At 35.5% G+C, this 22,282-nt stretch overlaps 1 protein-coding gene across 8 annotated transcripts in view; it reads left to right on the plus strand.

Annotated features, from left to right (window-relative positions):
• The window catches only part of LOC105339725 (protein eyes shut homolog), a 53,261-nt gene that overhangs the window by 16,041 nt on the left and 14,938 nt on the right, over window positions 1-22,282 (plus strand). For all 8 annotated transcript variants that reach the window (XR_010708862.1, XM_034472214.2, XM_020071998.3 and 5 more), the window contains 56 exons: window positions 180-293; window positions 385-501; window positions 632-748; window positions 868-981; window positions 1,187-1,306; window positions 1,440-1,553; window positions 1,948-2,184; window positions 2,397-2,510; window positions 2,985-3,101; window positions 3,458-3,574; window positions 3,666-3,779; window positions 3,982-4,095; window positions 4,230-4,343; window positions 4,713-4,826; window positions 8,003-8,122; window positions 8,378-8,494; window positions 9,003-9,116; window positions 9,428-9,544; window positions 9,759-9,878; window positions 9,990-10,109; window positions 10,486-10,716; window positions 11,009-11,125; window positions 11,332-11,451; window positions 11,819-11,935; window positions 12,262-12,375; window positions 12,632-12,748; window positions 12,940-13,053; window positions 13,248-13,361; window positions 13,716-13,829; window positions 13,997-14,116; window positions 14,317-14,433; window positions 14,869-14,982; window positions 15,188-15,301; window positions 15,574-15,690; window positions 16,116-16,235; window positions 16,520-16,630; window positions 16,767-16,886; window positions 17,028-17,147; window positions 17,265-17,378; window positions 17,532-17,645; window positions 17,855-17,968; window positions 18,052-18,165; window positions 18,264-18,380; window positions 18,720-18,833; window positions 19,017-19,130; window positions 19,241-19,354; window positions 19,491-19,604; window positions 19,741-19,860; window positions 20,042-20,269; window positions 20,508-20,621; window positions 20,732-20,845; window positions 20,949-21,062; window positions 21,206-21,322; window positions 21,549-21,782; window positions 21,893-22,009; window positions 22,140-22,256. Coding sequence is in view for 7 of the 8 variants with exons in the window: in XM_034472214.2 (XP_034328105.2) it covers window positions 180-293; window positions 385-501; window positions 632-748; window positions 868-981; window positions 1,187-1,306; window positions 1,440-1,553; window positions 1,948-2,184; window positions 2,397-2,510; window positions 2,985-3,101; window positions 3,458-3,574; window positions 3,666-3,779; window positions 3,982-4,095; window positions 4,230-4,343; window positions 4,713-4,826; window positions 8,003-8,122; window positions 8,378-8,494; window positions 9,003-9,116; window positions 9,428-9,544; window positions 9,759-9,878; window positions 9,990-10,109; window positions 10,486-10,716; window positions 11,009-11,125; window positions 11,332-11,451; window positions 11,819-11,935; window positions 12,262-12,375; window positions 12,632-12,748; window positions 12,940-13,053; window positions 13,248-13,361; window positions 13,716-13,829; window positions 13,997-14,116; window positions 14,317-14,433; window positions 14,869-14,982; window positions 15,188-15,301; window positions 15,574-15,690; window positions 16,116-16,235; window positions 16,520-16,630; window positions 16,767-16,886; window positions 17,028-17,147; window positions 17,265-17,378; window positions 17,532-17,645; window positions 17,855-17,968; window positions 18,052-18,165; window positions 18,264-18,380; window positions 18,720-18,833; window positions 19,017-19,130; window positions 19,241-19,354; window positions 19,491-19,604; window positions 19,741-19,860; window positions 20,042-20,269; window positions 20,508-20,621; window positions 20,732-20,845; window positions 20,949-21,062; window positions 21,206-21,322; window positions 21,549-21,782; window positions 21,893-22,009; window positions 22,140-22,256 (6,960 nt within the window). In the remaining variant the exon portion in view is untranslated. The remainder of the gene's footprint in view (window positions 1-179; window positions 294-384; window positions 502-631; window positions 749-867; window positions 982-1,186; window positions 1,307-1,439; window positions 1,554-1,947; window positions 2,185-2,396; window positions 2,511-2,984; window positions 3,102-3,457; window positions 3,575-3,665; window positions 3,780-3,981; window positions 4,096-4,229; window positions 4,344-4,712; window positions 4,827-8,002; window positions 8,123-8,377; window positions 8,495-9,002; window positions 9,117-9,427; window positions 9,545-9,758; window positions 9,879-9,989; window positions 10,110-10,485; window positions 10,717-11,008; window positions 11,126-11,331; window positions 11,452-11,818; window positions 11,936-12,261; window positions 12,376-12,631; window positions 12,749-12,939; window positions 13,054-13,247; window positions 13,362-13,715; window positions 13,830-13,996; window positions 14,117-14,316; window positions 14,434-14,868; window positions 14,983-15,187; window positions 15,302-15,573; window positions 15,691-16,115; window positions 16,236-16,519; window positions 16,631-16,766; window positions 16,887-17,027; window positions 17,148-17,264; window positions 17,379-17,531; window positions 17,646-17,854; window positions 17,969-18,051; window positions 18,166-18,263; window positions 18,381-18,719; window positions 18,834-19,016; window positions 19,131-19,240; window positions 19,355-19,490; window positions 19,605-19,740; window positions 19,861-20,041; window positions 20,270-20,507; window positions 20,622-20,731; window positions 20,846-20,948; window positions 21,063-21,205; window positions 21,323-21,548; window positions 21,783-21,892; window positions 22,010-22,139; window positions 22,257-22,282) is intronic.

Raw genomic sequence — 22,282 nt, forward strand, 5'->3', positions numbered from 1 at the left:
TGTATATCATTTATCAAGAATACAAACTAAACTTCTTTATTTTATGTCTATGTAACCAGTATAAAATAAAAAATGTTCTGCACCTGTCAGAATGCAGCTACATGTACATATTTATATTACATATTGTAAGTTTGATGTAAAAAAAAAAACCCATAAAATTTACCTTTCTTTTCTTTTAGATATCAATGAATGCAACATGAACATGTGTATGAATGGTGGGACCTGTGTGGACACCATAGGGAGCTACTACTGTAAATGTGACCAGGGCTGGGAAGGAGTCCAGTGTGAAATCAGTCAGTACCCTTGTCTTATAGTTGGAATTTTCGCCAAACTGCATAATTTTTGGATTATTTGTTTTTTAATTTTTGGTATTTTATTTTACAGATAAAAATGAGTGTGATGTACAGAACATCTGTCTGTATGGTGGTACTTGTGTGGATACCCCTGGCTCATACTTCTGTATGTGTGTAGAGGGGAGAACCGGCAAAAATTGTGAACATGGTAATTAAATGTAGATTTGAAATGTAATTCCTATTAAAATCATATCATGTGCATATATCTATTTTAAAGAATTAACTTGATAGCGTTTTTATTTTACGTGTCTTTTGTTTGGTTTTTTTTTTTTACATAGATATTAATGAGTGTGTTCAGGAAAATATTTGTCAGAATGGGGGCACCTGCTTCAACAGGCCTGGCTCTTTCTACTGCAGCTGTGCCCAGGGCTGGACAGGAACACTGTGCGAGACTGGTAAACCATTTACTACATACAGAGTGTATATACTATTCATACTAGTCTATAGTATATATTTGTAGAATCAGTGGAAATTCATTACTGGGGTATTTATTTTATTTTGTATGATTTTGTAGATGTTGATGAATGTGTAAATAATGTTTGCCAACATGGAGGCACCTGTCTGAACACCCCTGGGTCATACAGATGTCTCTGTCCCACAGGATGGACTGGAAAATACTGTGAAAGAGGTCAGTAAATCAAATGCTATGATGCGATCTTGTAGAGGATTGATTTAATATTTTAATTATACCAGTCTTAGCTGTGGGAAAATGATTCATGCATTGATGTGTCCTTAACAATTATTACCATGAGTCAAAAGTTATTAGAAATTAGCTTATGGGTCTTTTTTTTGTTTGTGAGCCTTAACCCTGATGTCTTTCTTTCCGTCCCCAGATATCCATGAATGTGTGGAGTATGGTAATGTGTGTTCTAACGGGGGCACCTGTCGTAACCTGATGGGTGGATACATCTGTACCTGTCCAATTGGATGGACTGGTGATAACTGCACTATAGGTGAGAAGTCATAGTGTTTTAGTTTAATTTTGTTTAGACACATGAAAATCTAAGGTAAAACAAAACTTCATTTCATGTTCAAATATTTTTCCTTTTTACACAAATAAAGCTACATGTATTTTTCATTTGACAGATGTAAAAGAGTGTCAGAACAATCCCTGCAGGAATTCGCTGGGCTGTATTGAGCTGGAGGGATCCTATAAGTGTGAATGTCCCCCGGGGTACACAGGGCAGAACTGTGATATTAGTACGTACTTATGCAGCTATAGTTTCAGTGTAATACAGACCAAATATTTTACATTATATCATTGTTTGTGACTGATCTTATAAGAAAATCAATCACATTTTGACAAACATTCATGAATACTGTACATGTACATGTAGATGGAAATATAGTAATTATGTAGATCATGCAGCATAAAAATTCAGATATATATTAACTTCACATTTTCATATGAACCTCAGAACATGTGAAAGAACTGGTATGCATATAGACTTTCATATTTTATCATATATAAGTAAAATCATGTAACTACTGCTTATAGCATAATCATAATTTTTATATCTGTAATGTTAGATGTCATGTATTACAGCCTTGGACAATAATAAGTGTTTGATCATGGAGTATTTTTAACTTGCAGACATCAATGAGTGTTTGACTATGGACTTGCCGTGCACAGGGCACGGGGAGTGTATTGACACAATGGGCTCCTACCGCTGTATCTGTAACCCGGGCTGGACTGGGAGTCACTGCGACATGGACATCCCCGAGTGTAGTCTTCTCAAGCCCTGTAAACACAACTCCACCTGTATCGAGATGCAGGGCGGCTACAGGTGTGAATGCTTACCTGGATTCCAGGGGAAGCACTGCGAAGGAGGTAAGGCTATTTTGTATATCTTTAAAGTGCAATGTCAATCTACAAATATTCATATATGATTTTAATTTTGTTTTATTATGTAAAGTTGATAATATGATACAAAGTTTTGCATTTTATCAAAGATGAATGTACTCTTGCAATATCTACAATTACTGACTTAGTATATTAGTATCTGTCTGATATTGATAAATACATTCAACTGTTTTTTGTAGATGAGTTTGAGTGTGCCAGTAATCCCTGTTTGAATGGAGCCACCTGTATGGAGACATTCGGGTCCTTCTACTGTAGCTGTCCCCAGGGCTGGACCGGTCCTCGCTGCAATGAGGGTAGGGATTATTTACCCAGCTCTTGATCATTAGAGTACTGTAAACCAATTATTGTTTAATTGCGGGGTTATTTTGCAATTGGGTTGTAGATAGTCAATCCACTACGCACAATTTTCTGCAAGAAAGTATTATTTTATATATATTAAAAGTGCGTTTTGTGTCACTTTGGGATAAATTTTCAGAAACAGACTTAAACTCTTGGATATATATGACATGTGTATAATACTTAGTTTACGATATGTTAAAAGTCACTACTGCATCTGAAATACATGTATATAAATTATATCATTTATTATTTATTATGTAAATAATAATAAACAAATAGAAGAATTGCAAATTAATTTAGATTGAAGTAGTTGGCTGTATGTTATGATTACATGGCATTGTATATTGTTAAAAATGCAAGTGCTTCTTAGGTTGTTTCATTTTGAAATCTGTAGTACAGTGTATTCAATGTATATCTATTTTCTGCAGATCCAGATGAATGCCTTACTTCACCATGTAAAAATGGTGGATCTTGTGTGAACACCAGGGGCAGTTACAGCTGTATTTGTGTGGACGGATGGTCAGGAATGGACTGTACCATTATTGGTAACTCTGAATGATTATAATTTTTTTAATAATGTATTTACAGTTGATGGAATGTATATTTTACTACTATTCTTAATCATAGAATAGATGGACTGCAATTGAAATTGACACTTGATTGTGAAGTTAGGTGTTAGGCAAAATTTGTTATTGTATCTTGCAAAAAAAAATTTTTTTTGGTGTGCGAAGGGTCCATAACAATATAAAAACACATTTTATGAACTGAAATTGCCCTTCTTTTGAAAGTGTGTCATGACCTTGAACTAAAGTCATTTGAAGGTGATCAATAGATTAATCAATTTAATTTGCGTTCTTCCATTTGTGAAGTTTACAGCTTCTGAAATAATCTCTTTACATAGATGACTGGTGTATCAACAGTCCTTGCCTGAATGGTGGAGTCTGTGAGATGATGAACAATGTGGGCCGATACACCTGTAATTGTCTGCCAGGATGGGATGGAAGAGAATGTGCAATTGGTAAGTCATATTGAAAAAAACATTAATCTTATGGACAAAAAATGTAATAAGAGTATATGATTCCTGAAGTGATTGTTTTTTCTTTTTGCAGATGTAGATGAATGTTTACACAGGTCTTGTTTGAATAACGCTACCTGTTTGAACACGCCTGGTTCGTTTGTCTGTCAGTGCAACACGGGATGGGAGGGAAATATTTGTGAACGAGGTGAGGTTCCTTTTTTTAATGATCTATACTTGCACTCCTCTTTCTCCCTGCATTGTGTTCAATATATTGTAATGGTTTTTTTTTTAACTAAAACCAAATTTCATGGAAAAACATTTTCTTTCAATACCATTTGTTAATTATTGTATGGTTGTGAACTCCTCGTGCTAATTGTCTGACAGTGGATGATGTTTTTATGTTCCAGATCAAAATGAATGTCTGAACTTCCCTTGTGAAAATGACGGAACCTGTACTAATACTCTAGGATCTTACCTTTGTAAATGTCCTAAAGGCTGGACAGGACCCAGATGTAGAATAGGTAATATCACACAAAAAGTATCTATGTCAGTAACTGCTTAGACAAAATGATCAAATTGCAAAACTTGGAAATGATAAGAGTTTCCCTAAATCTAGTACCAATCAAAAAATTCACTCACTGTAACTTTTTTTCAGACGTTGATGAGTGCATCAATAGGCCCTGTGAAAATGGAGGAACTTGTGTTAATCTTCCTGGAAACTACGAATGTATTTGTCCAAGAGGATTCTCAGGACCACATTGTGAAAAGGGTCAGTGACACATTATATTCCTTATGTATTAACAAGAATGCAAATATACATGTAGATTAAACTTCTTTATTTGCATTATGGTTATTCTAACAAGCCTTAAGGTTGTATATTTGGCCAAAACTTTTCATGCTATTGAGGGTGAGAATCAGAGATGCTTTCATTAGAATGGTAGGTTATAACATCTTTTTGATTTTTTGCTACCATTTATATAACAATGCATCTGCAGAAAGCAATGATTAGAACTTTAAAAGTTGGAACAAGGCTGACATATTTTAATGTAGCATGCTGATATTTCTTGAGAGTTTCCAACCCTGACATCTGGAATAAAATATTTAACTGGTTTTCCCCCCATTTTTTTTAATTTTTAAGAACACAACGAATGTCTGAACAACCCCTGTGAGAATGGAGGGACGTGTTTCAATACTCCCGGATCCTACTACTGTAGCTGTAAGACGGGCTGGACAGGCTCCAACTGTACTCAGGGTATCTATCATCCTCTATGGCTTGTCAAATCAATTTGAGTTATAAAAATTGATTTTGGTAAATGTTGTCAAATCTTAGAGTAAATGCCATTTACTTGAGGATTTTTTGTATTATCGATAAAAAAAAGTGATCTAGTGTGTGAAACAAACTTTGACATGTCTATTACTACAATGTATAATCAACATCATAAAGAAATTTTATGATAATTTTTAGTAGTTGGAAAAATGATTTCTTTTTTGTTAGCTCACCTGAGCTGAAAGCTCAAGTGAGCTATTCTGATCACATTTTGTCCGTCGTCCGTCTGTCCGTCCGTCTGTCCGTCTGTCCGTCTGTCCGTCTGTAAACTTTTTACATTTTGAACTTCTTCTCTAAAACCGCTTATCCAATTTCAACCAAATTTGGCACAAATCATCCTTATGGGAGGGCGAATATAAATTGCAGAAATAAAAGTTTGATCTGTATTCAAAGCGGAGAAAACCTTGAAACTGTAGAAAAAGGGGGGTGCATTTTTAAAAATCTTCTTCTCAAGAACTACCGAGGCAAATTCAACATAGTTTAGCATAAATTATCCTTATGGGAAGGAAAATATAAATTGCAAAAATTAAGTGGAAATTTTGTTTCAAATCTGAGTTATTACGAAAATAATAATAAAGGAAATGCGTGTTTCAATCAGTTTAATAGCTTCGGGTTCGGCATCCGGTAAAATGATTCCATACTTCTAAAACGAGGTTCTTTGTTTAAAGCAGCCATGACATTATACGAAAAAGGGTCGATCTGACTATGATGAATTTGCTTGTTGTGCAACAGTTCGCGTATGAAGGGAAATTTTGAAACATACAAAATATATTGGTGCCGATTTTGTGAAGTAAATTGAGGCTAAATATTTCAATGCGTTGACAGTTTTCACACATGACGTTGGTGTTAGCTTGTTCTGATTTTCGTTTCGTTCTCATTATGCTTTGTAACCTGGAAACTATCGTCTGTATTTCGTGATTTTTACGTATCAAATCAAACAGAGACTTCGGTAAATCAAACAGTTAACTGTTTACCTGCGCAAATTAAGCAAAATCGGATGTAGGGGACGGGTACTGAAATACAATTCATTCTATCGGTAATTCGGCATTATCTTTTGCGTAATGGTACATGTAGATTAATGCAATATGTTTTGTTGAGATGCTCGGCATTTTTTCGAGTTTATTCAGTTTAAATAGAGTTTGATATCGCTGACGGAAATATGTAGGTATATACATGTATATATATATGATTCATTTCGAAAAAATAAATTGTGTTCTTTATTTGTTATACATGTAGTGCATGTTTCTTGTGTTTAATTGTTTACAATTTCTATTTACTAACCATATTTGAGTGTTAAGCTTCGAATTATAAGCAAGATACAGCGATTTGCTCACAATTCTATGTTTGTACACAGATCTTAAAAACTAAAGCTTAAAAAAGTAAAATATTTGTCAATATTTATTAAGAAAATTTTCAAAGTCTGTTCTTCCAGAAACTTTAACAACTTATTGTATTGTAAACTTAACCTTTTTAGCTCACCTGAGGGTGGGGCCACAATGGGGGGTCGAAGTTTAACAAATGAATATATAGAGTAAATCTTTAAAAATCTTCTCCTCAGAAACTAATCAGCCAGGAAAGCTGAAACTTGTGTGAAAGCATCATCAGGTAATGTAGATACAAATTTGTGAGAATCCTGATCCCCGGAGGTAGGGTAGGGCCACAATGAAGGATCGAAGTTTTACATAGGAATATATAGAATATATAGAATAAATCTTTAAAAATCTTCTTCTCAGAAACTAATCGGCCAGGAAAGCTGACACTTGTGACACTTGTGTGGAAGGATCCTCAGGTAGTGTAGATTCAAAGTTGTGAAAATCATGACCCCCGGGGTACGGTGAGGCCACAATGGGGGATCGAAGTTTAACATAGGAATATATAGAGTAAATCTTTAAAAATCTTCTTCTCAGAAACTAATCAGCCAGGAAAGCTGAAACTTGTGTGAAAGCATCCTCAGGTAGTGTAGATTCATAGTTGTGAAAATCATGGCCCCCGGGGGTAGGGTGGGGCCACAATGGGGGATCGAAGTTTAAAATAGGAATATATAGAGTAAATCTTTAAAAATCTTCTTCTTAGAAACTAATCAGCCAGGAAAGCTGACACTTTTGTGGATGCATCCTCAGGTAGTGTAGATTCATAGTTGTGAAAATCATGACCCCCGAGGGAAGGGTGGGGCCACAATGGGGGATCGAAGTTAACCATAGGAATATATTGAGTAAATCTTTAAAAATCTTCTTCTCAGAAACTAATCAGCCGGCAATGCTGAAACTTCTTTGGAAGCATCCTCAGGTAGTGTTGATTCAAAGTTGTGAAAATAATAACCCCTGGGGGTAGAATGGGGCCACAATGGGGGGTCGAAGTTTAACATATGATTAAATAGAGTAAATCTTTAAAAATCTTCTTCTCAGAAACTAATTAGCCAGGAAAGCTGAAACTTGTGTGGAAGCATCCTCAGGTAGTGTAGATTCAAATTTGTGAAAATCATAACCCTGGGGGTAGGTTTGGGCCACAATGGGAGGTCGATGTTTTAGATAGGAATAAACAGAGTAAATCTTTAAAAATCTTCTTCTCAGAAACTAATCAGCCAGGAAAGCTGAAACGTGTGTGAAAGCATCCTCAGGTAGTGTAGATTCATGGTTGTGAAAATCATGATCCCCAGGGGTAGGGTGGGGCCACAATGGGGGGGGGGTCAAAATTTAACAAAGGAATATATAGGGTAAATCTTTAAAAATCTTCTCAGAAACTAATCAGCCAGATGTTTCTTTATAATTGTTAAGACTTTGGCCCCAGGACAATTCTTTGGCCTCCCGAGAAGGTTCATAGTTTGATGTACGTTTATATCTAATATATAAACTATTGTTAAGGATCATTTTGAGAACTGCAATACTCAACATATGATAAGACTATAAAATCATCTTGTTAGAAAAGGGACTAATGATTATAAACATAAGAATATCCAGGGGAAAATGGATTTTATTTATACAGGATCTACATGTATTATTGTACATTGTCCAGATAGTTTGTATTATGACTCCATTAAGCTGATTTTATCATACCTATTGTTCCTCAGGTGAGCGATGTGGCCCATGGGCCTCTTGTTATAGATGTGGATGAGTGTCTATTTGAGAGGGCGGTGTGTATGTTTGGAGGAGTTTGTACCAATACAATCGGGTCGTTTAAATGTGTGTGTCCCCCTGGTCGATCAGGACCCACCTGTGTCATAGGTAAGAATATATAAATTACCAGTAAATACATAATGTTGGTAATAACCTACATCAATAATTATAGATTCTGCATGTGTTTTCTCTATAATTGAAATAGATTTTCTGAATTCCTTTAAATATCTAATATGAAAAGAGATAAATGTTATGAAATTTTACATAAATTTGCGTAAATTTAACATAATTTTTATGCAATCAAAATCCTGGTTAAAAAAATTAGAAATATAAGACTTATGGTAAAAAATAATGAATTTCCAGACATTGATGAGTGTTTGTTGGCCAACCCTTGCGGTAATGGAGCCCAGTGTATTAACACGGACGGTTCCTACAAGTGTCTGTGTACACCTGGCTGGACAGGGATCAACTGTACCGATGGTGAGTCCATACCAATCTTATGTACTGGGACTGGTACAACGTTATACAAAACACAAGGATATACATCTGTAAGATGCTGCAGTTGCTTTCTGCAGCATCTAATAAGTTTATATTTCATCTAAGGCGGGATGATCTATAAATTAAAATTCAACTCATTTCATTGAAAATGATTTTTATTTTATCTCAAGCATTGGTTTTTCATGTACATGTATAAGGATACTGCAATGTTGTAGTGAATTTGAAGTACCAGCACCATTTCCCTATGTAATTAAATTTGATATATGGAATGTGTAGATATCAATGGATATCTAAATCAGTTTTTAGCACCATCAACTTCAAGGTTATGAAGTTTGATAAACCAGTATATTACAACTGGAATCGTTTGGGGAACCTTTGAATAAAGTTGATATTGTAAAGCTTGGAGAAAATATTGCTAATATCTTTTAAATATACTAGTATGTCTTTGCACAGTGTAGTAAATTAATACTTATTTGAAATGTTTACATAGATGACAATGAGTGTAAGGGATATCCATGTCGAAACAAGGGCACCTGTGAGAACACGGTCGGATCCTACAAGTGTAATTGTCCTCCCCAGTGGACCGGTCCTATCTGTGACTTTGGTACGTTTCTTTTTGTAATACTTCTCTATCAAATATCATAATCCAATTATAAATCTACTTCAGTCAAAATAAATAATTATTGTTAAAAAGAATAATTTTCAATAACTGGTAGTCCAAAAAGTTTTAGGGGGAAGCTAAGAAAATCTTGTAGGTCCAAGGGATGAGATGAGATGACCGGCACCGGAATTATGTGTCATATGGTAGCATGGGGGGGAAAGAGTTATAGATGTGTCTCAAAACGAACTTCGTTATCAGTGTTAAGTTATGTTGACTAATTCTTTTAATTTGTACCTGTTTTTCTTTATTATAAGATGTGAATGAGTGCCTAAACCTAACAATCTGTCATAACGGTGGGGAATGCATCAACAAAGTCGGTTCTTATGCCTGCTCTTGTAAAGAAGGATGGACTGGCCAACATTGTCACATAGGTATTCAAAGAAGAATATTTAGATGGAAAGCAATTAATTTTCTTAAAATTTGCTGAAATACATTCAGTAATTCCTGGGCGGAATCTCAGAACATGATTTTCATTGATTTAAATTTTCTGTATTTATCAACTTTATTGATATTTTTTTTAACAAGCAGCATTGATAATTTTGGTAATTTACCTCTTAGAGTACAAATGACTTGCATATGTTGTAGATTATAATGAGTGTGCAAAGGACAGAAATCCTTGCATGAATGGTGCCACATGTGACAATCGCAACGGAACCTTCAATTGTATCTGTCCAAAAGGATGGAAAGGTGTTCATTGTGATATTGGTAAGTTATGCATCATCAGCAAGTGAAAGACCTGTACTCTTGTATGATTTGATATGAACGTTGATAAATAAATATCAAATAAGACTTGTACATTGTATTTTGTTAATGCAGACATCAATGAATGTGAGACTTTGGTCAGCCCCTGTCAGTTTGGTGGAACTTGTAACAACATTGATGGCTCTTACTACTGCATCTGTCCACCATACAGGGGAGGTGACTACTGCGAAATCAGTAAGTATGGTTGTTCATAATGATTGACTAACTTGATCTTTTGCTGGTGTGACATTTATTTAATAGCTTCAAAACTTGAAGAAAACGCTAAACAGCAACTACTCCTAGATTCACAGTATCACCAGATTGTCAACGATTATTTTCAGTATTCTATTTTGCTATTTAACAGTGTTGGTTCGCTGTAACTAATTTTTGCAGTTGAGTTTAAAATATGATTTTTAACAGATATTTATGTTAGAAAAATACTTATTTGCTGCAATTATTATTGCAATGACATCGTTGTCACATTTATTTTCTTACATGCATATAAAGTTGGTTTTATTAAAGTATCCATTTCTTGGATTACAATATTATTTTGATTTTACTTTTCCTTCAGATATCCAAGAGTGTCTGACAATGCCCTGTATGAACAATGGAAGGTGTATAGATCTGGAGGATGGCTTCCGCTGTGAGTGCTCTCAGGCCTACACCGGCGAGTACTGTCAGAACGACGCCAACGAGTGTGAGCTGTCCAATCCGTGCCAGCATGAGGGCACCTGTGTCAACACCCACGGCTCCTATAGGTGTCGCTGTAAGGAGGGATGGAAGGGACGCAACTGTGAATTAGGTCAGGACATAGTGAAACAGACATACAGATAAAAACCTTAGTTGTAAAGTATAAATTTGCATATAATTAAACCTTGTTAGATATAAATATGCATAGAATTAGAGGTATTTAATTCTAAGGCAAGTTGTGTTACAAAAATAAGTTGTACTCGTCTTGCCTTAACCAATGTACATGTAACTCATTAAAAAAAACAAACATGCAGATATAGAATCAACTGTCATATAAAAGTTATTAATTTTGCTGAACCTTTATATTATGGAAACACCAACTCAATTTGATAAGTGAATTACAGACATCAACGAATGCATGGTAGCCAGCCCATGTTTACATGGAGGCAGTTGTTTCAATACAATGGGTTCATTCAGGTGTACATGCCCTCCTCAATGGACAGGTGAAAGATGTGAAACAGGTCAGTGAAATTATGAAATTATTATCATCATTTGTCATAATTATGAAAATCTGTTTTACAGCAAAAAATTCATTTATAATAAAGAGGACAAAAGTAATAAACATATAAAAACTTGTTGATGTTATATGTAAATTGCATATACTGTTGTTTATTTCATGGGGTGCAAATAATGAATTATTATATATATCTAATTCTGTGTTTGTTAGATGTGGATGAGTGTATGGGCAGCTTTCCTCCCTGTCTCCATGGGGGCACCTGTATCAACATCCAGGGGGGCTACACCTGTCAGTGCCCCATTGGTTGGACCGGAAGGAACTGTGAAATAGGTCAGGGACTTTCTATGAACATATCATTTACAATTGAAATTTTAGATGCCCAAATCAGTCTTACCAGCATTTAAGAATGTACATGTATAATTATGTAAAATATTGTAATCAAATAATTTATTTGACACTTAATTTTTTTTATCAATACACATTAATCATATGATGCTTGATATGGAGATAGCATACAGTGCCACATTTAGTACCGCTCATGGTTTTTTTTTCCTGTTGAACTGTAGACGGGAACAAGTGTATCACAATGAAGCAATTAATGCAAAACACATTGATCAAACAATTTTTAAAAGAGATATAGCATACAGAACCAAATTTAGTACCACTTAAGTTTTCTTCTCTCTCTATTGAACTGTAGATGTGAACGAGTGTATCACGATGAAGCCGTGTAGGAATGGGGGCACCTGTCAGAACATTGATGGCTCATACCTGTGTCAGTGTAAGGAGGGCTGGACAGACCCCGACTGTACCACAGGTAGGTCACACCACGGGGGTCTGCTTGTCTGTATATAAAGACAATGGTCCTTGATCTGTGTACTGGTACTTCATAAGATGATGCACTGTACATACTTGTAGATTTACTTTAGAAAGTCATAGAGATCATTTCAATTACAAAATATCAATTTTTTATTTTATTTTTTTATAACAGGGAAGATATTTTTAAAAAAAGTCATAGATGCTTTCAATAAAAATCCAAAATATTCTTTTCTACAAAATTTAAATTTTTGAAATGAAGGAAATGAAAAATGATGCATTGAATATTTGTTGAATGGATACACAAATTTTATGTTATCATATTAGATGTGGATGAATGTCTACGGAATCCCTGCATGTACAATGGTACCTGCCTCAACACCCGAGGATCGTACATGTGTACCTGTCCAAAGGAGCGGACCGGACATAACTGCTTGGATGGTAAGTGAAGGTCACTTCTGACTACAGCACAGATAGAAGTACCGTACAATGTACATATATGAAAGGGGGATGTAGTATGCAATTTCAGACTCAGAATTCCAGAGACTGATTTTACAAAGACTTGAATTTTTTAGTGTAGCATTGAAACATTAGACCTGTTGCAAATTTGATACATGGCATTTCATTCCAGTGCTTCACTTTTGACATGAACAAGAAATGATTAACATTTAATATGATTATTTATATGTTTAAACAGATGTAGATGAGTGTGTTCTGTTTTCTCCCTGCAAACATGGGGGTACCTGTCTTAACATCAATGGAGGATACACCTGTATGTGTAAAGATGGATGGACTGGCGCAAACTGTGAAGTGGGTAGGTAGCCTGGAGATCATCTCTTATTGCAATGTCTGCTTTAATTCATGAGTGATGTGATGCCATTTTATGAAGAACAAAGAAAAGTAGTTTTTTTATTATCCTATTATTTATCCTTACAATTTTGATTTTATGATATCTAATATAATTATGAAATGTACAGTGTATAAGATGAAATTTTTTTCCTTCAGACATTGATGAGTGCCTGAGGAACCCTTGCTTCAACAATGGAAGTTGTATCAACTCGTACGGCTCATACTACTGCAGATGTCCAGTGGGATGGACGGGACCCTATTGTCTGGATGGTGAGTTTTATTATTGATAAAATATATATTAAGTTTTATTTTAACTTATTTTAATATATTTTAACTTTACAGAATTCATGTACATGTTTTTTCAAATATTTAGAAAATCTTTGAAGTTTCATCATTACAAACAAAGTTCATGGAGAGTATATGTAAATGTAAGTAAAGGGATACATTTTTTCGACCTATTTCAGATTTCAATGAGTGTCTGCAATTCTCCTGTGCTAATGGAGGTACTTGCATTAACATCCAGGGCTCGTACCAGTGTAGATGTCCTGTGGGCTGGACCGGCCACAACTGTGAAATAGGTAGGGCCACAATAAATACATACTTGTTGGTCAAATGGCAACTTACATGTCATGTATTGTTTAAATTAATTCTCTCAATGAAAATCATTTTTTATTGTCAATAATAGTTTGATTCAAAAGAACATTCCCCAGGTATATGACCATAACAGATGGTTTGATTGCTGAGGTGTAAGTTTAAGACTGCATTATGTGTTATACAGGAAGAGTAATATGCAGAATTAAGCAGAAATATCAAAAGGTCTTAAATTGACCTAGTCTAGTCTATTATTTAGTCCTTATCTAGTTAATGATACAAGAGCATGACCTTGAGTGTTTACATATATTGACCGGTATATTAATATTTGATACTTACAGATGAAGATGAATGTAAGAGGAACCCTTGCTTGAATGGAGCCACTTGTTACAATACTGTGGGGTCATTCTCTTGTGTCTGCCCTGAGGGATTCCTGGGCCATTTGTGTGATAATGGTAAAGTTTACTCAATTATTAATTAGATTTATAATTGAGGATAATTGCAATGTCAGTAACTGTTTTAGTTTTATAAAGGAAAGAAATATTTTAGCTTGTTTTCCTTGCTTGGCATTGAGAGTTATTTGAGTACAATTGCCACAGTGATAACTTGCTCTTTTTTATAGACACCAATGAATGCCTGCAGTTTCCTGGAATATGTAGAAATGGTGGCACCTGCTTCAACACTGAGGGGTCTTACAAGTGTGACTGTCCCCTGGGATGGAGAGGCAAGAACTGTGGAATAGGTAAACACAAAGAAAAAAAATCAGTTCATTGTTTATGAATGAATTAAAATGTGCCATGAAATTACTGATTTAAATGCATAATATTTTTTAGATTACATGGGAAGGTCCTTTTTATTCACAAAGTTATGATTATATGCTGTGAAATTATTTATTAATTTGTTATTCGAATAATTGATATTTTCTTTATTTTTTTTCCTCAGATATCAACGAGTGTATGGACATTAATCTGTGTTCAAACGGTGCAACTTGTATCAACACTGAAGGCTCCTACAAATGTAGATGTCCTCCAGGATTCGAGGGACCTCTCTGTAGCAAGGGTAGGAAATCGTTTTAAAAATAAAAAGAGTGATAAAAATTATGATGTTTTATTCATAACTTCTGGTTATTTTTTTACATTTCTGTTGATTTACCTTTTCATAGCAGCTGTTATAGGTATGGCAATTATCCAGTGTTTTCTGGAAAAACTAACTTGTCTCTATAGTAAAGTAGGATTAACAGGAATCTAACAAGAAATTTGAATAATTTTTATTTTCTTTGCTTTTATTATAAGGGCTGGAAAGATTTTAATTACATGCTACATGCACATTTTCACAAGAGCATTCAATGATTTTTTTTATTTTCGCCAAACAGTGCTTTATTCAAAGATTCTAGCTGGTTTTTGTACTTTTATGATGATCATTAGATATACATGTATCTCTCTCTCTCTCTCTGATTTCTGCCCTACAAAATGATTGCTTTGTTGTGCTTTACAGATATCAATGAATGTCTAAGTAACCCCTGTGTGAATGGAGCTGAATGCATTAACACACCTGGAGGATACACCTGTAATTGTAAAGAAGGATGGACAGGCCTGAACTGTGCCAATGGTCAGTCATGCTGCACTCTGGTTTATTTTCCATTCATGTCGTTTTCTTACATTTTAACTTATCTATTTTTATAAAATTACCTGATACAGTCTAAATTTAAATCAAGATGAAATGAAATCAACAAAATTCCAATTTTGATATGAAATGATTTGTTATTTGTGAAATGCTGAAAATGAACCACAAAAGTTTTTGATTCTCTTTGCAGATACGGATGAGTGTTTGAATTTCCCATGTTTACATGGCTCCAGTTGTATCAACACCCCCGGAGGTTACGAATGTCGCTGTATTGAGGGATGGAAGGGACCAACCTGTGCCACTGGTAATAGAACTCAGATAACATTTAAAAAAACAGATTTGTTAACAATAGTTTGAACAAATAATACAATGTCATATATCTTCTGTTGACTTGTATACATTGGACAAAGTTCTTAGTTAAAAAAAAAATGTGTATTTTAACAACAAATACCAAATACAAGTTCAATGGTATTTAACAAGTAAGTGGTATATTAACTGACATATTTTGTCTTTACATATACCTTGTACATTGTGTATTGGATTTGATAGGTGCATTTTTGTACATGTATATTTCAGACATCCTGTACTGTATGGACGTTAACTTTTGTTCGGGACACGGGGACTGCGTCAGCATGCCGGGCTACGACCTCTGTGACTGTGAGCCGGGCTGGAAGGGACCGCACTGTGCTGAGAGTAAGCTGCTTATTAGTCCTGTTAAAATGAAATTACTTGTAACATGTATATGCACAATGAATTCAGTCTTCTATAAGACTAGGAAGTGCCAATTATAAGCATTCAGTCATTTGGGCATTATGCTATCAATGTACAGAACATGTATGTACTATTTATACACTCGACGGGCATTATGCTATCAATGTACTTCATGTATTTATAAACAGAACATGTATGTACTATTTATACACTCGACGGGCATTATGCTATCAATGTACTTCATGTATTTATAAACATGCATATGTACATGTAAATTGTGTTAAATGTGTGATACATTATACTTGTTGAAATTCATGTACATTGGATGTGTACTAAAACATGACTTGATTCTTAAAAGCATTGCCTTTGATATGGTCATTGATACTATTTTTAATCCATTTCACCAGATAAGAATGAGTGTGTAGAGATGCTGGATGTGTGTAAGAATGGAGCCACCTGTCTGGATTTTGCCGGGGGATACAACTGTACCTGTCTACCGGGATTCAAGGGAGAGCACTGTGATATTGGTCAGTTACAGCTGGCGCATAGAGCTAACTTATAGGCTTATTATATCTCATAGAAAAAAACATGTTAAAGATAAATTCAATATAGTTATCTACAAAGAAATGATTATGATGTTTAAGAAGATAATGACTTTTTTGAATTTGTTTAATGATTGAAATTATATCGGTAAAGAAATAATTGTGATGATTAAGGTGATAATGACTTGCGTGTATTTGATTAAAGATTGAAATTAAGATGGATCTTGTAGTACATATTGTTGATCCATTATGGTTGCTTTGTGTTACAGAACAGTCTTGTTTACACACCCCCTGCCTGAACAATGGGCAGTGTATCTCCAGGAATGGGATTTATTTCTGTAAATGTACCGATCTCTGGAAGGGAGAATACTGCGACACTCGTAAGTACCGAGTCCTACTTCATCTAATGTGACATTTGTAGACAATTGTAAATACATGTAAAACTCTTTTCCTGTTTTTAATATGTCTCATTATTTACATATATTTTGTTAAACGTGATGTTTGATTTTGTTTCAGCTGTGAATATTTGCACGGAGAATCCTGATATCTGTCACAATGGAGGTACTTGTAATTACCTGGGAGAGAACTATGAATGTATTTGCCCACCTGGATTCAATGGAAAACACTGCACAGAGAGTAGGTTTTAATTCTCTTTCTGCTCCAATCATTTAGATATGTTTTTCCATATGCTGGTACTTGTCATGTAGCAAATCGTAGCTTTCCCCACTTGTTCACAAAAATTGTTTTTTTAAAAATTGTCTTTTTTTTGTCGTGCAGATGTCAATGAATGTAAAGCAGATATCAACCCTTGCTTTAATGGAGGCACCTGTTTTGATCTATATGGAACTTACGAATGTTTATGTGCTAAAGGATGGGGTGGACCCCAGTGTAACAATGGTAAGCCCATCACAAATTTACCTTCCTATGATCTATATTGCTATTAGATTTGTCTGTTGTATGCAGTGTAGTGGTATTGAACCTTAAGGAATAACTGAATCTTGTTCTGTTCTTCAGACACCAATGAATGTGACAGCAGTCCCTGCCTGAACAATGGGAAGTGTATCAACACAGAGGGGGGCTATCTGTGTGAGTGTACCCCAGGATGGACCGGCAACAGATGTGAAAGAAGTAAGTGCTAGTACTGGATAATCAATACAGCAAGCTGTGAATGTCAACAATACAGTTACTTTGGTCCAGTTACTCTCCAGGTACTCTTATTTTCTTTAGAGATGCTGTTGTTCAGTTGTTAATTTGTACATTGTATATTTTATATCTTCACAGACAAAAATGAGTGTCTGAACTACCCATGTCTTCATGGTGGGTCTTGCAGGGACACCATTGGGTCATTTAGGTGCACTTGTACCCAGGGCTGGACTGGGGAGATATGTAAAGATGGTAAGATTTTCTCTAACGAGAACATTCAGTCGACATGAAATATTATCATATTATTACACATATTTCAGAAATCACATTTATTTTTTCATACACTCATGTAACATGAAACAACAATTAGTTCTTTAATTGCTTCAAATATCCATGTATATTCTGTAGGAATAGGAATTTTCTCTTTAAACATTTTTAATCTTTTTTTCCTTTACTTCTAGATGTGAATGAATGTCTCAGAAACCCTTGTATTCATGGTGGGGTATGTAGGAACACCAATGGCTCCTATGTCTGTGAATGCCCAGAGCAGTACACAGGCAAAAACTGTGAATTAGGTAAGGTTACCACTAACTTTAAGAATGAGATGGAATAAATGGAAATAGCATTAAATTTTCATTGGTATATTTGTATGTTTTAGACATGGACGAATGTCGCATGATCCAGTGTCAGAATAACGCCACTTGTCAGAACCTGGATGGGTCGTATCGATGTGTGTGCAGAGAGGGATTCGAAGGAAAATATTGTGAAAAAGGTAACTACATTGTCACATTTCTCTTTAATTCTCACCTTTGACTGTTATATTATTGTCTTTGGACTGAAAAGATTCACTGTGAAATGTGACTGTTACAGATATTGATGAGTGCCTGACTCTCTCCCCCTGCTTACACGGTGGTAAATGCATTAACTTGATGGGTGGATACAGGTGTGAGTGTCCGGAGGGATGGATCGGCAAAGACTGCAACAGGGGTAGGGGTTCTAGATGGATTATCAGAACTTTTAAACTAGATTTTCAGCCAGATGCAGCATAGTGTTGTGTATTGATAATTGAGCATTTTGACATGAAAGATTTATATTTAATAGGATTAAAAGGCAGAAATATAATATTACGTCTTAATTCAAAGAAATCATGAACTAATTCACCAAAACTGAAGTGATTTAATGAAATGTGTGAGGATAAGTAAATGCACAAGTAGTTTTATTGATGTTGGGAGATTTGCCACAAAGAGTACCTTATTTGTACTAAAATTTTTCCTGAGAGATGAGAATGGGTGAGATGTTGATGATTTGTGTTGTTGTGTTTGACAGACAAGGATGAGTGCATGTACTTCCCCTGTAAACACGGGGGTACCTGTGTCAACAACGACGGCTCCTACCGGTGTATATGTCCCCCAGGATTCACTGGACCCACCTGTGATTTAGGTAATTTTACCAACCTTCAAATTGTCAAACTGTTGTGTATGTACAGCTGTACTGTAATATATGTAAATGAACAGCCATATCTGTTTTCCATCTATGATGTATGTTCTGTGATCTGAAAGCATTGGAAATTTTATCTTTTCTAATTTCATGGATTGTTAAATTATTTTTTTTTTAATGCAATAGATCGAAATGAATGTGAACAGAATCCATGTCAGAACAACGGAACTTGTAGAAACACACACGGTTCTTACTACTGTGAATGTAGCTATGGATGGCAGGGCCCCTTATGTTCTGATGGTAAGGTTGTGCCAAAGAAGTACACATATTACAGGTATCTGAAAATTGGGAGTGAAAAAAAATGAATTATAGACTTACACATTGTTTTTTTAATATATTTTTTGTTACAGATGTGGATGAGTGTAACCTGAATCCTTGTCTGTATGGGGGTACCTGTATCAACACACCCGGCTCATATGTCTGTCAGTGCAAACCAGGACGAATGGGCAAAGACTGCAGAAATGGTATTGCTAATATGGCTTTTTAAAAAATACAAAAAATGGAAGTGTCAAAGCTTCTTTTTGTTTATGAGAAAGTAAATTTTTTTAATAATTTGTTGTATATATAAATTCGTACTGTATCTTAACTTTGCCTTTTCAGACACAAATGAGTGTGAAAGAAATCCATGCCAAAATGGAGGAACATGTATAAACACAGATGGATCTTACAGCTGCAAGTGTACTCAGTACTGGCAGGGAGAAAACTGTCAAATAGGTCAGAGCCCAAAATGTTAACATAGCTGCTCTCTGTCATCATAAGTGAATGTTATATTTGATTAATATATGTACCGGTAAATAAAAACCTTCTACAAAAGTGAATTTAGCATCCTATTTGTTATTCTCTATTGTAGATGTGAACGAGTGTGCCCTGGCATACAGCGTCTGTGAGCACGGGGGCCAGTGTATTAATCTGGCCGGAAACTTCACCTGTAATTGTCCAGCGGGATGGACCGGCCATGGCTGTCGTATAGGTCTGTACAGGGATTGGGTAGACAGTATATGGTACAATAAGTAGTAATGACAATCAAGTACATTTATGTACCTGTACTTTGTAATGGAAAATAGGTGTGTGTTTATGTAATTCTACTGGTAATGTTAAAATTGGAATTCTTGTAATAGAATGTATTGATATGTTTTTCTATTCTCATGCAGATGTGAACGAGTGTCTGTTGAATCCGTGTATGAACAATGGTACCTGTATTAACACGGACGGTTCGTTCATCTGTCGCTGTCCGCCTGGATGGACAGGACCAACCTGTAGTGAAGATGTCAATGAGTGTCCCATGTTCCTCTGCAAGAACGGGGCTTCCTGTCAGAACACCCTGGGCAGCTTTGTGTGTCAGTGTCTGCTGGGCTGGGAGGGACCGCTTTGTGATATAGGTCAGTGGGCTTGATCAGATGTATAGATAAGCCTTATTATTGAGTTATATTTTATCCTAATCATTCGAAGAGGAGCAGTTTTACATGAAAATGAACAGTTAAAAAAGTTGATGAGCTATATACATGAACTGTACATGTAAAGTACATGTTCTTGTATGGTGTATTAAAGATATATTGTACAAAATTATTTGAATGTTTGAAAAAAAAATTAATTTATCATGTGGTGATGATGTTACAGATATCAACGAGTGCCTGATGAACCCCTGTCTCCACGGAGGTCGCTGTATTAACAGCCCGGGCTCCTTCTCCTGTCAGTGTCCGGAGGGCTGGATGGGTCCACTCTGTGATATCGGTAATGCTCTTAATAGTATTGTGTAGAAATGACAAAAGATTTACAAGTAGGCAGGAATCAAACAGTAATATTAGATAAAGTTTTTAATGAGGTGATATTTGTTTTTGCAGATTTTAATGAATGCATGCAGTTGCCTTGTCGAAATGGAGGTACCTGTAAAAATCTGGATGGAAGTTTTGAATGCATCTGTCCAGAGGGGTATACTGGAACCCTCTGTACAGGAGGTATACCATCTCTCTCTGTTCTCTCTTTCTCTCTGTTTGATCAATCAAATTATTATTATTCATGCACATTGACTTTAATTTATTTAACATCCTTGTTTTTTAGACATCAATGAGTGTTTGTCCAACCCATGTCAACACGGAGCAAGGTGTATAGACACCCCAGGGTCATTCCAGTGTATCTGTCCGCCCCAGTGGGAAGGCACCCTCTGTGACAAAGGTAAAGCACACAGTATAAATTTAATACAATTACTTCAGTACGTGAATGTCTGTGATACAGGACTCTTAGAATTATGGTCTAGGATTTCTGGCTGTCTTAATGGACTTTTCTTTTGTCATGAAGAACTCTGCTTATATTTTTAGACAAGAATGAGTGCTTGAACCCCAATGCCTGTCTGAATGGAGGAACATGTATTAACATTAATGGTGGATATCAATGTAAATGTCCCCCAGGATTTACTGGAGAATACTGCACAATGGGTAAGTTATCTTTTTTAAGATGTCTGTTATATCTATATATATATTTAACAGTCTGTAAGTACTTGAGGTCATTGTTTTTTCCGCATGCCAAAATTGTTTAACAGTTTATCATTGAAATAGGTTTATACTTGCATTAACTTTCTTACACATACATTTTATATAAAATTTTGAGTTTTAAAATATTATTTTGTGTTTCACTATCACATTATCAATGTGATGTTTTCAGATATCAATGAGTGTATAGAGTTTGTGGGCATCTGTCAGAACGGTGGCTTCTGTATCAACACCCTCGGTGGCTACACATGTCGCTGCACAGAGCAGTGGGAGGGGGCCAACTGTACCATTGATGTGGACGAGTGTAAGATGCAGGTCTGTAAGAATGGTGCTACCTGTGTCAACACACCTGGAGGATTTACCTGCACGTGCCCACCTGGCTGGCAAGGGAATATGTGCGAACAAGGTGAGAGACCCTGTGCCATTGAGGTAGAGTTGGTTGATAAACTAATGAAGAGGAATTCATGCTCTTAAGATCAATGTATTTGTGAATTGACTTCATTGACCTTTTTGTAGATAAGAATGAGTGTCTGAATTCGACCCTGTGTCAGAACAATGCGCTGTGTATCAATACTCAGGGCTCCTTCACCTGTCAATGTCAGGTCGGATGGGAGGGGAAATACTGTCACATAGGTACGATCATGTGCACTATCAAATTATGAATTAGATAATCCACAATGAATGATTGTTGTATGGAATTTAAACTTCAAAGTTTGATTTTATAACTGTAGTTTAAGATCACAATGTGACCATTCTTTTCCAGACATCAATGAGTGTTTGGTAAACAATCCCTGCCTGAATGATGCTATTTGTGAGAATACCCCTGGCTCCTACATCTGTAGATGTAAACCAGGCTTTGAAGGAAACCTCTGTCAATATAGTGAGTATATGAACTCTCTGTATACA

The sequence above is a fragment of the Magallana gigas genome, chromosome 8, assembly GCF_963853765.1.
Source record: "Magallana gigas chromosome 8, xbMagGiga1.1, whole genome shotgun sequence".
NCBI lineage: Eukaryota > Metazoa > Mollusca > Bivalvia > Ostreida > Ostreidae > Magallana > Magallana gigas.